The 14653-nt window shown below is 33.0% G+C and overlaps 2 protein-coding genes and 1 long non-coding RNA gene across 3 annotated transcripts; 1 reads left to right on the top strand and 2 right to left on the bottom strand.

Moving 5' to 3' along the window:
- Nucleotides 1–5242: 5242 nt before the first annotated feature.
- Nucleotides 5243–10428, top strand: LOC137831217 (uncharacterized protein At5g41620-like). The gene is made up of 3 exons (XM_068638808.1): nt 5243–6066; nt 7247–7375; nt 8279–10428. Exons 1-3 carry the CDS (start codon nt 5653–5655, stop codon nt 9842–9844), a joined length of 2109 nt encoding a protein of 702 aa, XP_068494909.1. The 5' UTR covers nt 5243–5652; the 3' UTR covers nt 9845–10428.
- On the bottom strand, nt 8039–10021 carry LOC137831221 (uncharacterized). The gene is made up of 2 exons (XR_011084363.1): nt 9880–10021; nt 8039–8336 (listed from the first exon to the last, which is right to left on the bottom strand). It is a non-coding gene; the product is annotated as an uncharacterized lncRNA (long non-coding RNA).
- A 1632-nt stretch (nt 10429–12060) lies between the features above and the next one.
- Nucleotides 12061–14470, bottom strand: LOC137831220 (uncharacterized). Its single transcript, XM_068638812.1, has 4 exons — nt 14061–14470; nt 13857–13955; nt 12505–12677; nt 12061–12406 (listed from the first exon to the last, which is right to left on the bottom strand). Exons 1-4 carry the CDS (start codon nt 14344–14346, stop codon nt 12212–12214), a joined length of 753 nt encoding a protein of 250 aa, XP_068494913.1. The 5' UTR covers nt 14347–14470; the 3' UTR covers nt 12061–12211.
- Between the last annotated feature and the right edge of the window lie 183 nt (nt 14471–14653).

The following is a 14653-nucleotide window of genomic DNA, read 5'->3' as shown; positions in this document are numbered from 1 at the left end:
GGATGATTTCTATCTCAGATATAATACCATTTAAAAATTAAAAAATGAAACACTGTATTCCTACTTTTAAATTTATTTTTTCCCAAATCATATATTATCTCTTAAGCTTATTTTGCATCCATTTCTTTTCATATTTCATGTCAAACAAGTGAAGACCAATTTTCACTATATAAGTGGAGACAATTATGATCTTACAATAGTATATGCAACTCACTTCTTGATATGATATTATAGTCTATCCTATCAAGGTTTGATGGGTTTATCGTGTTAGAATATGACCTTAAAAAAGAGGGGGTGGATTGTTTATGAAAGATTTTTGCAAACTTTGAAGGTATAATGAAGTTCAAAGCAGAATCACATATATAGAAATCTAGAAAGCAATCAATTAAAACTGTTTAAGTTTATTAACAGAAAATTAACTAGTTGTTTTTGCAATTCAACCGGTTTTTTATATTAGCAAAATTAAAAAAACAACTTAAAAACAAAATTTAAATGAGTTCAGGGTAAGAGAAAAGCACACAAACAATTTATACTGGTTCACTCTTATCCCAAGAGCTACATCCAGTCCCCAGAAACCACTGGGTATCTACTATGCAATCAAAATCCAGATTACAACCACCAAAGAAGTGACCTTCAACACCTCAAGTCACACACTTCCTTTGGCACACAAACACCACAGAAATCAGAATACCCTCTGATTCTGCACTTACACACCAGTATTCAGAAATACAATAGATTCAGAAAGGATTACACCTGATGAAGATCAAATCAAAAGATTACAACAATCCTATTCCATTTCTTTGAGAAAATCCAAAAGCTTGAATGCAAATCTTGAAAACTCAAATATGTTTTCACACTTTCACACAATGTCTCAAAACTACTATCAAACTTTAAGAGTATAACAACCTCTTTAAATACTCCAAAAGTTGTTAAAAACATTTAAAGTAGGAGTCTATTCAGTTAGAAAACATTTAAAGCTGATTTGCAAACATAACAAAAATTTTGTTATGGATTTTCAACAAACAATCGGTTGAATCCTCGAAACAACCGATTGAATTGGTTTGACAGCAAAGTCAACTAAGTCAAACAGCTTCAAACCCTTTTCAAAAACCTCTAAGTGATAAAAAACCGATTGAAACGACAAAACAACAGGTTGTTTTTGTTGAAGATGGATGAAGCTTCTTCTCTACATAGTCTTAGTGTGTGTTTGATGTACAAAATAGCTTGTTTGCTTTGATGTTTGTAATGCGTTTTTAGATGATCTTGTATTTAGGATAGTGTGAGTTTAAGGTTGCCTTTTGCTTCATGACCTACCCTATGCCAAATCCAGGTGATCAAGATCAAGCACAAAGAGTGTTTAAATGTCTTTCCAAAAAGATCCTTAAGTTTTCTCACAAAATCAGGATACTGCACAAAAATAAATCTGTTTCTTTGTAAAAGAATGGTTTATTTTTGTTTTGCTGAAAGGTTTTTCGAAAGTTTGTTAGGGCACCAAAAAATGCAGTTCAATCAGTTATTTCAGTTAAGCTGAGCTAACAGTTTTCCTGAAAAACAATTTGTTTGTTTCGAAATTAACCTGTTGTTTTTATAACAACTTTTTAACTGGTTTTTGAAAAGTTGTTAGAAACTGATTTCTATAAAATGAAAGGCTTTTCTCACATGAAAGGGTGTTGAGCAATCACGGTTTTAGTAAAGATTAAACGTTTTCTGTGAGAAGAAGGATTGAAATGAGCTTTTGAAAGGGTTTTCCAAAGGGATCTTCAAGTGTGCTTGTTCTAGGAGAACCTTGATCTTGGTGAAGGTGCTGATACTGTTTTTGCTGCAATTGGAACAACTGGTTTTTGTTCTTGCATCTTCTTTCAGGTGTTATCCTCCCTTTAATTCTTGTTTGTAAAGGTGGTTGTGTGAGTCACTCTTTAATAGGGTTTCTTGGAGTGCAAGGTGTGTTGAAATAGAGTTTTTCTGCTTTGGTTGTATGGTTCTTGTAGGGTTCAAGAACTGTTGTGTGTTGAAATTGATTGCAATTGGTTTTTTAGTGAATTCCACCTTGGAGTAAGGTGAAACTGGATGTAGCTCATTATGAGTGAACCAGTATAAAGTGTGCTTGCATTATTCTTCTCATCCCTGCACTCGTTTCTGATTTCTGGTTAATCTGTCAAGAACGAAATTTGTTCATTTGAAATTAAACCTATTATTTCCGGACTTAATGAAACTGTTCTTCTTGATCTGGAAAAGTTCTTTAAACATAAACAAAGCATTTTGAATATGTGTTTTTAATTGGCTTAAGGACGAACAATTTTCTCCATTAAATCTTTGGTAAAGATTCATTCTCTTTGAAGTTTTGTGTTGAATGAACTTGAGTGATCTTTTGGTATAAACTGTGTTCTTCAAGCTGTTAAAAATTAACCAATTTGGTTCGGTTAACTTTCACTGTTTGATCTCAATCCTAATTTGAATAAGTTCTGATTGTGTTAAAGTGTTTTGAAGAATCAATATGTTCTTTTTTAAAATCAAGCTGTTCTTTTTCCTCTGATATACTGTAAACCAGTTTGTGATTTACGGAAATTTTATAATTTCAATTCACCTCTCCCCTCTTGAACTTAGACACTAATAGACCCAACAGTTTTTCCACTTCTTCATAAAACAATCTTTTTCAAATAAGGTTTTGATTCCAAAATGTTTTAGATTCAAACAAAGAGGGGATTACACATCATTCTACCCAAAACCCACCCACACACACAACAACTTCAGCCTTCCATCAAACACCATGGATTTGGAGACATCAAAGCTTCAAGATCATCCTTGATCAACATATCGTGTCACTCGTTATAAGACCACCCACAAATATCTAATTCCACACATGAGATGTCCATACCTTGACGTGAAGGGGTAGTGTATAAGTGAGGACAATCCACACCTTACAAGCCAATTTTGTGAAAATGGATTAAACTTAAACTAACTTCCTAATAAACTTTATGTCTTTATCTAGTCTTTATTCATATTTTACCTCAAACAAGTGAAAAAAGTGGTCAATATTTAATAAAATATTTATAATCATTAAATATAATTAATAGTAGAAATTAAATATTTTTATAGGTTCCTTTAAGTTTACCTAATATTATAATTTTTAGCCAAGTAGATAATACGTAAAATTAAACATAACTTCTAGAAACTTTTCTTACAAAGTTATTAAAATCAAAGGAAGAAAAAAATATTTAAATGGTAGATGTTACAAGGGTAACATTGAAGTAGTTATTAATGTCAACTTTGAAGTAGTTTTAACATTTTGAATGGATAGAATATGAAGATGTCAAATTGGAAATGTTTTATTTTATCTAAATTATGCTAGTCTATAAAATGTAATGGGTGTAACCTAAGAGGTTGTGATTTTAGTGATCCCATGTTGTAATTTTGAATGAAATATAAATATGTATGCATATTGGTACGCGGAATCTTGCCTAATCTTGACTGAGTGTTTTACGTATATCTCACTCAAGTGACCACTCGTCACTTAAGGAAGATACATGTTTCTAAATCTAAATCTTATCACTCAAGCAACAAATATGCTCAAATGATGAGGAACATCGATCAAGTGACAACTTGTTGTTCAAGTGAGGAAAGAGCCAAATACCTCTCATGTATTAATGAAGGACATCATTCAAGCGATAAATCCCATTGCTCAATAAATAACATGTCATTAAAGCGAGGAGAGAATCAAATGCATCTTTTACTTTTCTAGATTATAATTCAAACAAGGATACCTTGTTCAACCAATATTTTATATGACATGTTTTATTGGTTAAAATTGCTTTCAAATATTATGACTTGTGTTCTCAGTTTTTATATGACATTTTTGTCTTTATTATTGAAAAGTCAAGAGTTATACACTAATAAATAGTTTGACATTTAGATTTAGATTCTATGAATGATGTGAATGTTAGTTATTTAAGAGATAAATTAAATTGACCTAGTTTAAAAATAATGTGAAAATTAAATATTGGAAGGATTATGTGAATAAGATATTTAGACTACACTTGTAACATATAATGTAAATGATGAAAAATCAAGAAAAATATTTTACATATGTTTTCTTTAAGTATATACTTTGTGAATAATCATGTATGTTATATTTAAGAAATTTTAATTATGATATATTAGTCTTATGTGAACTTCCTTAACCATTATCTTTTAAAAGTTGTTAGATTTTTTTTATGTTTGAATGTATATTATTGAAACCAATATAAAGACTCACTAATTTTAGTATATTTAAATTTTTATTATTATGTTTCCATGTTATTACCTCACATTTTTTTCATTCAAGTAAAAACTATCATTTATAACTTTATATGTTTAGTACTAAGATTTTTTTTGTGTGTGCAAATTTTAAGGTTTTAAAGATTAAATCAAACATCAATAATAGGAAGGATTTTTTTTTATATTAATTATTTTAACATTTTATGTTAGTTGAGTTGGTTGTATAACTCATGCAAATTTTATCAATATAAAAAATGGTGAAATTTCAATTCAGTTGACTATCAATATAAATAGTCACACATATAACATCAATTACACACAAAAAAAATGTTATATGTTAATTTTGTAATGATATTTTTCATTTAAATTTTTTCATATAAAAATATACGAAAAAAATGACACTTTTCATATCCATATTGTATTATAATTAATGTAAGAAGTTGACATAGCATGTGACAGTTTTAAAACATGTAAATTCACATTCTTTAGAAATGAATATTTTTTAATTTAATTATTTCAAAATAACTTATTTTAAGTTTACTAGTTATTCTTGTCATTTTTAATATATTAACAAAACAGGAAATCTATTTTAGAGTTTATTTTTAAGTCTTATCAATCAATTATTTTTTTATGTGATAAACAATTAAAATTCATTTTCATTAAAACATTCTAAGATAACTATTATAATAACTAATAAACTTAACATGCTTAAATTAAACAATAATAAAAAATACCCATTGAATTAATTTCATTATTTTAATATTTTTATTAAAATTCAAATGGACACATATGTTCAATAAAAAGTAAAATACTGCTAAGACAAGAATAAGGTAACCAAATAAAAAATATGATAATTCATTGCATTCTATTTAAAAAGAAAGAAACCACTATTTAAAATATTTAAAAAATAAAATAAAATTTGCAATTCATATCAAATAAATATTATGATGTTTTTCTTTTCAATTTCTGATTATTTTATAAACTCCAACAACCAAATACAAAATTTATTTATCGTAAATACAAAAAATAGCCTTAAACTCTCTTAAGAAACTGAGATGACCATTCACCAAAAAAAAGTAGAAATAGTACAAAAGTAGTATTTGAGAGACATGTAAAGTAGAGTGTAGCAGAGATACGTTGACCGTATAAAGATACGCGAAGACCTATACAGTAACGTATACTTGTGTTCTTTCTCTCTCAGTATACTTTCAGATCTTTCTTTTTCATCACACAAAACGCAAACGTTAACCTCTTTCTCTCACTCTCTTTCTCTTTTCTCTTTCTCTCAGAGTTCACCAAAACTTCACCCAACCCTTACTCTCTCACATTTTCTCTCTCTATTTTTTAAGCATTAGTTTCCACAACACTTCCTTCAATGGCCTACACTCGACGGCGCCGATGAAGATCTCCGGCGACACCACCCGCGCGCCGCGCTCATTTCTGTCGACCATTGCAGCTCCCTCGCCTGACTCCGATCTCCAGCTGCACCGCCGGCCATCCCGCCGGCAACCCCGAACTCCGGCTCGCCTCAAGCGGCTTGCCGGAGGTGCTGCCGGAAAACGGAGCAGGCCGGAGACCCCCCTGTCCAAGTGGAAGATCCACAGCGGCGCCAGAGAGGGGAGCGTTGGTGGTGGCGGTGATCCGCTCGAGGAGCTCGACAGGGAAAAGGAACTTCTGCCTCCCGCCGCTGTGTCGGTGAGGAAGCTCGCTGCTGCACTGTGGCGGCTGCAGCTTCCGGAAACCTCGGCGGGTGATGGCGGAGGGCGAAGGGGTTTGAGAAAGATCAGTGAAGATCGGTTGGGAGTTGTTCAGGTAAAACCCTCTATGTTTTCTGTGATCGTTCGTTTGTTTTTTTCTTACTTGCATTTGCTGATTCTGATTGAACTTTGGAGTTCCAGAAAATGTTGTTTTTCTTACTTGCATTTGCGGATTTTGATTTCAGAATTTTTTTTCTTACTTGCATTAGTTGATTCTGATTGAAATTTTTAGTTTCAGAAAATGTTTTCTATTACTTACCGTTTTTGTTTTTATAAATTTTTTACTCGTTTTACATCGTGATTCACTCAGGAATCTTTTAAACCATCTTTTATGGTAGTTTCTCAACAAATTTATGACTTGAAGATAAGTTATTTACTCTTATTTTCTTTTCTTATCTTACTTTTGTTTGGTTTTTATGTAAGTTTTTGAAAATAAGTAATAAAGTGAAATTTGGGGGACATATTTGTAATTAAATTTGGTCAAAAGGAAGTCTTTTCTCATATATATTTTCGTTATTTTGTTGTTGCTTAATTTTGAAGTTTTAGGTTTGACCTTTTTGTGAATCCATTTTTTTCCCATTATTCTGCATGTTCCTTTTTGTGTGATGAAGGTCTTTTTAGTAGGCTTTTTGTGGAAATTGAAATGATTTACTCTTTCTCTCTCTCTCTCTCTCTCTCTCTCTGTCTCTCTGAATCTGGTTTTAGTACTTTTGATAATTTGTTAAAACTTTTATTGGTTGTTTAGTTTTGTGTTAAATGTTTGAAGTTCATTAAGTGTAACCAGTAATGAATAAATGTTTGATAACTAATGAGGGACGTTATGCAAGAATGGAAAGATTGGCACTGGAGTAATTCATGGCCTTAAATGAAAGGGAAAAGAAAATAATTTAAAGCCTAATAAATACGTGTTGTGTAGTTGACTCATGAATGATTGTTGGTCTACTGCAGAACTCATTATTGCCCTTGGTAATAATTGGAGAAATGACTTGACTAGCGTCTGTCAAGATGATTGGATTTGTTATAAGTGTTGTTTAGTATCTGTACTGTCCTGTAAATGTTTGCATGATGTGCTTTCAATGCTTGTTCTTAAGTGAAATGTGCAGTATGCTGATTTGTATTCTTCATTTACTAGAAGTCAGTAATTATCTATGCATGTCATTTTGTGTAATTATTGTTATTATATATTTTATAGCCTTTTTTTCTATTAGTTTAGAGCTGATATCACTTATCTGCAGCATGAAACTGGCCATGTAGACCATCAGTTTTTCAGCCATCAAAATGGCATGATGCATGGTTCTACTATGAAGAATTCATCACAAAGTCCTCGTACGATTTCAGGGACTAAGGGTGGACATTTTTGTGAGGTATTATGTTTTTTATTTATTACTTACAAATATAATAATGGCTCTGGACAACTGAAGGTTCTTATACAGCGAACACCAGATATATCGAGTACAGACTGAATTGTTATTCCCTTTCCTGCATCACGGTCTTGCTCCTCAGTCAGTTCTGCAAATGCTTTAATTTCCCAAAACAATAAACAAACTACATGGAGACTAATCTATTGACAGGGTCCCATTACAATCATGTGTCAGAAGACTATTAATAGAACAGTAGGTTGATCATTGCAGATTTGAATTCTTCCTCCTGAATTTGCTATGTGCAAGAACACTAGATTCTGCAGACTCGCTTCACTATAGTTAGCAGATATCCACGAGCCAATCCCTCTTTAAAAGCTCCTTAATCCTATATGATTTGGGAAGTGGAAGTATTTCTAGTAGCACAGAACAGACCTTGATTTTATTAGCCAGTAAACTTGATTAGTCTATGTTTTGGCCTACAGGTTTCTATGTCATTAAGTTAGGTTATATAATATAGATACAAAAGAAACTGAGAATATTACAGCAACGTACGGTCAAGAACTAATGTTGTGAAAATTTAATATGTCCAGCATTCAGGTAACACACATGCTCATCTAGGCTGGCATGACAGCCGCCCCTTTGATCTTATAAACAAGTAAACAGATATGGTATAAAAGATAGATCTATTGATAGTATATATTTATACATGATATCAAGTGTTGCTTATATATATGGTGTGTATATATGTAATTTTCTTTGTAGATACGCATTGTGCATATTGTTGGACAAACGTCATTTAAAATATCAGTCGTGAAAGAGTTTACAAGCGTCTCACTTTTACTTTCTCCAAGTGAAAGAGTAAACAATTAAAATGCTAATCTCTAACCTGTCTATTTTCTTCTTCAGCTCAAACCGTCTTTCCAGTTTTCGAGTACTGCAATGGAGGGTGCTACAAAGTGGGATCCTGTTTGTTTAAAAACATCAGATGAGGTGCAAAATATCTACAGTCAAATGAAACTTCTCGACCAAAAGGTTAGTACTGTTTCTGCTGTATCTGCTCTTGAAGCTGAACTAGAGCAGGCTCGTGCACAGATTCAGGAGCTTGAGACCGAGCGTCACTCCTCCAAAAGGAAACTTGAACATTTCTTGAAGAAAGTGGGTGAAGAGAGGGCCTCATGGCGAAGCAAAGAGCATGAGAAAATTCGTGCTTACGTTGATGACATTAAATCGGAGTTGAGTCGAGAAAGGAAAAGTAGGCAGAGAATTGAAATTGTCAATTCCAGGCTGGTTAATGAGTTAGCTGATGCCAAGTTATTAGCCAAGCGCTACGTACAGGATTATGAGAAGGAAAGGAAGGCCAGAGAATTAATTGAGGAAATTTGTGATGAGCTTGCTAAAGAAATTGGAGAAGACAAGGCTGAAATTGAAGCACTTAAGAGGGAATCTATGAAACTTAGGGAAGAAGTGGAAGAGGAGAGGAAGATGTTGCAGATGGCTGAAGTATGGCGTGAAGAACGTGTTCACATGAAATTGATTGATGCAAAAGTAGCTCTTGATGAGAAGTACTCACAGATGAATAAATTGGTTGCAGATTTGGAAACCTTTCTCAAATCAATGAATGTGAACCCAAATGCAAAGGAGATGAAAGAGGCACGATCACTTCAACAGGCTGCAGCTGCTGTAGACATTGAAGACATCAAGGGATTTTCATATGAGCCAGCTAATCCAGATGATATTTTTTCTATTTTTGAAGATTTAAATTTCGGTGAACCCAACGAGAAGGATATTGAATCATGTGTTGCTTACTCTCCTGTGAGTCACGCCTCAAAGATTCACACAGTGAGTCCTGAAGCCAACATGATTAGTAAGGATAACTTCCGAAGATGTTCTAATTTATTTATGGATGACAATGGTGATATTGAAGAAGATGAAAGTGGATGGGAAACTGTGAGCCATGTTGAGGATCAAGGATCAAGTTGTTCACCTGAAGGGAGTACCCTATCAGTGACAAAGAATCGTCGAGAGAGCAATGCCTCAGGTAGGAGTGTGCTTGAATGGGAAGAAAATGCCGGTGTAGAGACCCCAATAACTGAAATTAGTGAAGTTTCGTCAGTACCGGCTAAGCAATCAAAGAAGGTATCCTCAATAGCAAGGCTTTGGAGGTCTGGTCCAAACAGTGGAGATAATTACAAGATAATCTCTGTGGAGGGAATGAATGGAAGGCTTTCAAATGGAAGGGTATCCAATGGGGGCGTAATGTCTCCTGATTGGAGACTTGATAAAGGTGAACTAAGCCCCCAAGACCTTCTGATCCAGTTTAGTTCTCCTGAGTCTGCAAATCTGCACAATCGAGGCATGAAAGGGTGCATTCCTCGCACTGTGCAGAAGAGTAGTTTGAAAGCCAGACTTTTGGAGGCTAGGATGGAAAGCCAGAAGGTTCAGTTGCGCCATGTTCTTAAACACAAGATTTAGAATGTAATGTGAGAGCATAGGCAGAGATTCCTCACCTGTATAACTGAAGAATGACCCACAAGCAGCAGTTTTGTTTTGAATTGTAAGAGTACAAATCTACTGCTGCCAGAAAAAAAACTGCTCAGAAATGACAGGGGGTCATGAATAAATGCACTTTTGCTGCCTCAGACTTTCACCATGTTTCAGTTCATCACCACCACTGATATTTAAAGCATTCAAAAGATGATCTTTCAGCCCCTTGTGCCACTGCCTCACTTATATCTATCATGAACGGCCTTGCTTCATTTTGTGCAGAATTCTGTGTAAGTTACAAGAAGCATGTTGCTTGTAGTGTATAATTTAAGTCTGAGGACAAAGATGCAGGGAAACCAAATCATCTTAAGGTATAGATGATAGCTTATCTTTTCAGCATTTTGATTTTCTTTGATGTGGCTAAGAATTTGTCATATAGATTGTAGACCACGAGGATGATTTCTGGCCCCCAGGACTCAAAATTCAACTGTGACTCTTTCTTTGGAATAACGAGAACCATTTAACCATTTATCTAAAAGTAATGAAAATGAGATTAGTTTTTTATTTTTTTATTTTTTGGCCTTTTGTTTTAACATAATCCTTTTATTAAATTTAGCTCATTATGCATTTAAATTCAAGATTTTGCCTTCTTGTACTTCCCTTTAAGGAGGAAGTTTCTTTTCAGAAATACTCTGAAAGATTACAAAATAAATGAAGAAAAATAAATTGCTAATATCAGATTGCTAATTTATAAGACATATTTCTATAGAACATGATATTTTCTTCGAGTGAAGATCTATTAATGGTTATAACAATTATGCTTTATATATATAAAGACAATAAAAATATGATAGAATGTACTTTTAATATTTTTATTTTATTTCTTCAAGATTAACCTTACAAGTTGTTAATACTTATTATTTTATTTAGTTTTAAAGTTTGTTGTTTGGAAAAAACTAATATTAAGGAATACAAATATATTTTTTGTTAGAGAACAGACCGATTTGTTTACTTTTTATATAATAAATATTTTAGTAAAACATATACTTCTAACTATTTAACATTAATATTTACATTCAGGATAAAATATGTTTTTAATTTTTCTAAATGAATTTTAATTTCTGCATTTTTTGTTTCCCATTTTTATAAAATTTAAAATAATTTTTTTAGTTCTTGTAAAACGAGTGAATTTCAGTTTAGTTCTTATTTCTATCACTTCAAAATCTAAAATCATTATTTTAAAGCTCTGACATTCATTGATAAATAAATAACTTCCATTTTAGGTTTTTGGAAAAAAATTTAGACGATTACGCTAGTGATTTCCCATTATTAACTATTTTTTTTAACATAAATGAAGTTAATTAATTTTGCATGATAATGTAAATAAAAGAAAACAATGCATTTATGCTTTTCAACATGAAATTACTTAAAAAAGTCATAAGAATCAAAATCCAAACTCGTTCATTTTTCATAGAAATTAAAAATATATATGGTAAAAAATACCATTGCTCTAGAATTTCTACTGTTTAAAACATTTATAAATTACATAATTTATTAATCTATTAAGTATTTCAGATCTTATCATCTGAAATCATATTTCAGACTTTAGTATTTCATAACTTGAAATATAATATTTCAAACTAATGATTCTGTATTTTTAATGCAGAACCATATTCTAGATTCTGTAATTCATAATCATATCTTAAGCTCATTAATTTGAATATCATTATACTTTAGATTACATAATTTGTATTATAATTTTAAAATTTTAAATTGATTATAATAAGGTGTTATGACATAGACATGTTGGTAATTTGGGAGAAGAAAATATGGGATGGAAGAAGAAAATATCTCTCCCAGTTCTCAATATATACACAGTAAACTATCAAGTTCTTGATGAAAAACTAATCCAAACAATTTAACAAGTTGCATTTCTACAGCAACAAGACAAGGTTCACCATTTTCACATCTCTAGAACTCATACACTTTCAATTAATACAACAGGAATATAGATGTATTTTATTAATAAATTTAAAAGTACGTTTGACTGAAGAATTTACTGCAATAAATTAACAGAATGATTGTTTTGTTATGCAAATTGAAACAACTGAAAAGTGGAAATACATATATTAGAAAAAGAAAAAATAGGTAGGAATAATTAAAATTGAAGGATAACTGAAGACACTGAAATAACTGGTGCCATATGAAAACAAAAATTCATGATCATATTTGTGACTATCATTCACTTCAAAATAAAATGTTGAAGAGTTCAAAAGCATGCAAATTGCTGTTTATCATGTCCGTATATACAAGCTAGCAAGTATATGTACATGAAAACATGAACTCTTAGAAACATCACACAGAAGGACTAGATCTGAGAGTCTTCTCAAGTTTCTCAGCTTTAATGTAATCCCTGTCAGTAAGGGGTCCAGCAGGAAAAGGGGTGATTTCCACAATGATATGGGGAGTTGGAAGCTCATCAAAAAGAGCTCTCACATTGTTGCAACACACACTTTCTCCATGAGCACTTTCCCTCCGGATTTGACAACCCTATAATGGTTTTTCATTAGCAACATGTAAGTCAAGCATGTCTTGAATCAAATTATGGAAAAAACAGAAGAAAGGGCTGATGAAAAATTAATTAAGACCTTGTGAGAAGTGGCATCAACAAAGTGGTCATCATCTGATAATAGAGATGCAATAGCTTTAAGCAGTCTTCGCCCTTCGGACTTGGATGGAACTCTATAGTTCCTTCTAAGTGTACCCTTTGTGGTAGGATGCCATTTGCTAACCAATTTCCTTCCAGTAGCAGCTTCCTTTGCTGATCATAGACAAATACACAAAAATGAAAACATGTACTTTGAAACAACATCATCAATAGTAAGAGAGAAGACAGAGATAAGGAAACACATTGGCTTTGCAAGCATTCAAAGTGTAGAGAAAGGGAAAATGAAAGTAAGGCAACTAACAATAACACACAAGACTAGGTGGTAGGTGTTGGAATATTCTAATCCAGTAGTACTATTTATGCACTTATTTAGGTTAAGGACTTGTTAATAGTACAAGCCCAAAACCATTAATAATAAGACCAATAACCCTAAAATGTTTTGACAGCCCCCTCAAGCTTAAACATGTTACAAGTACCAGTAATCCAAGGCAGCAAAGACCATCAATATTAAACCAATTTAACCTTTCTCATTTGGAAATAAGAAACTAATACCCCTGATCCTAGAAAGGGTTGAATTGAAAACCACTTTATAGTGAAGGTCACATGGATCTCCATCAAGTTGAGACTTTTCCAAAGGAATGAGGATCAATGCATGGCCAAATCAAGCTTCCTTGCCTCTCTTGCTTCCTCACCAGTGACTGAGGGAATAACAAAACATTGGAACATCCTTAGCCAATTGCTTCTGGTGAGCACATGTCCCAAGCATACGAGATCGTTCTGAGTCCTCTACCTTTCTCCTCAGTAGTCCACTCCACTTGTCTCCAAAACACTGAATCAAGTATCATGCAACCCAATACCCACCAACATGGTGTGACATGTTTGATAGATAACAAACACTATTAAGCATGTGGTCAATGTTTGATCTTCAGATGTCATGTGTATGAAAGAACATTTGTTAAGTGATGTTAGTCTCTTAAACATGTCTCAGTTAACCTGGAGAGATAAGTTACCCTGAGCTCGCCCAAAAAAGTAGTATAAACCAAGTAATGACCTCCTAACAAGTCTCCAAAACATTTCCAGATATAATACCACCCAATAACCCAAATGGATCCTATACTACCTTCCAAAAGTCTTCAAATCACAAGCATTCCCATTAAACAATGGTTACTTAATCAGAATAGCCTTCACCTCACTGACCAACTCACCCCATATGTTAACACATAGCACAATCAAACCAGCTTCAATCCATTACAAAGATTCACAGTTGTATAAGAAGCTATCACAACTAAGGGAACATGAGCAACAAGTACATCAGACATGAATTGGACAGACCTGGTTTTCCTAGTATGGTCTGGGCCCATTTAGAGAAACCCAAGTCACCAGCACCAGCAGCAACTTCAGATTCATCATTACTCTCCCCAATTTCCAAATCTGAAAGAAAGAAAAAACACATAACACATAAAAATGATGCCCTTTTCCAAATTAAGGGTGAGAAAAATGTAACAATTTTTTTTTTTAATTAATTTGGTTTGGCACCTGAGACAAGTGGATTGGCTTGAGATCCAGCCAAGCCAGCTTTAAGAAGGGCATAGAAGATGCAAATTCTTCCAACCCACAAAACTGGAGCCTCCACCAAAGAGGCATTCACAATCCCACCTCTCACTCTTCTCCCACACACTGAACTCCCTTTGAGTTTGAGGGAAACGCCACAACCAAAGAGCGTTTTGGGGAACCCAGAGAGAAGTAACGAAGAGGGATTATTCAGATTACAGTGGAGAAGAGAGACGCTGCTGAATTGCATAAGGGATGCAGAAAAAGCCATTCTTTTTGCCTCAACAACAAATCGCAGCTCTTTGAGAGATAGAAATGATATTTTTTTCTGTTACTCGCTCCTCACCAGAAACGACGTCGCATTGCACGCATGCGGGGTCGGATCGCAATTGTTTCGGATAAGATGAATTGATGTTTCAAGCAAATACAAAACTCACATGTCATGTCACCAAAGTACATAAAACTTTAATTTTAAAAGTATACACTTTTAATGCATTCAATGTATAAAACATTTTTATATTAAGAAATAATTATGAAATATATAATTTTAAGATGACTAATTAAGGCATATGATATAA

Source organism: Phaseolus vulgaris, chromosome 6 (assembly GCF_000499845.2).
Source record: "Phaseolus vulgaris cultivar G19833 chromosome 6, P. vulgaris v2.0, whole genome shotgun sequence".
Lineage (NCBI taxonomy): Eukaryota > Viridiplantae > Streptophyta > Magnoliopsida > Fabales > Fabaceae > Phaseolus > Phaseolus vulgaris.
This window is presented reverse-complemented; position numbering and strand designations above follow the sequence as displayed.

What these genes read in the sequence shown, in the direction of transcription:
- LOC137831217 (XM_068638808.1), top strand. Translation starts at nt 5,653, where the DNA reads ATGAAGATCTCCGGCGACACCACCCGCGCGCCGCGCTCATTTCTGTCG. An exon ending in ATCGGTTGGGAGTTGTTCAG is followed by an intron (nt 6,067 to 7,246) that starts GTAAAACCCTCT and finishes ACTTATCTGCAG; the next exon opens with CATGAAACTGGCCATGTAGA. An exon ending in AGGGTGGACATTTTTGTGAG is followed by an intron (nt 7,376 to 8,278) that starts GTATTATGTTTT and finishes TTTCTTCTTCAG; the next exon opens with CTCAAACCGTCTTTCCAGTT.
- LOC137831220 (XM_068638812.1), bottom strand. Translation starts at nt 14,346, where the DNA reads ATGGCTTTTTCTGCATCCCTTATGCAATTCAGCAGCGTCTCTCTTCTC. An exon ending in GACCATACTAGGAAAACCAG is followed by an intron (nt 12,678 to 13,856) that starts GTCTGTCCAATT and finishes GTCTATGATCAG; the next exon opens with CAAAGGAAGCTGCTACTGGA. An exon ending in TTGATGCCACTTCTCACAAG is followed by an intron (nt 12,407 to 12,504) that starts GTCTTAATTAAT and finishes AAACCATTATAG; the next exon opens with GGTTGTCAAATCCGGAGGGA.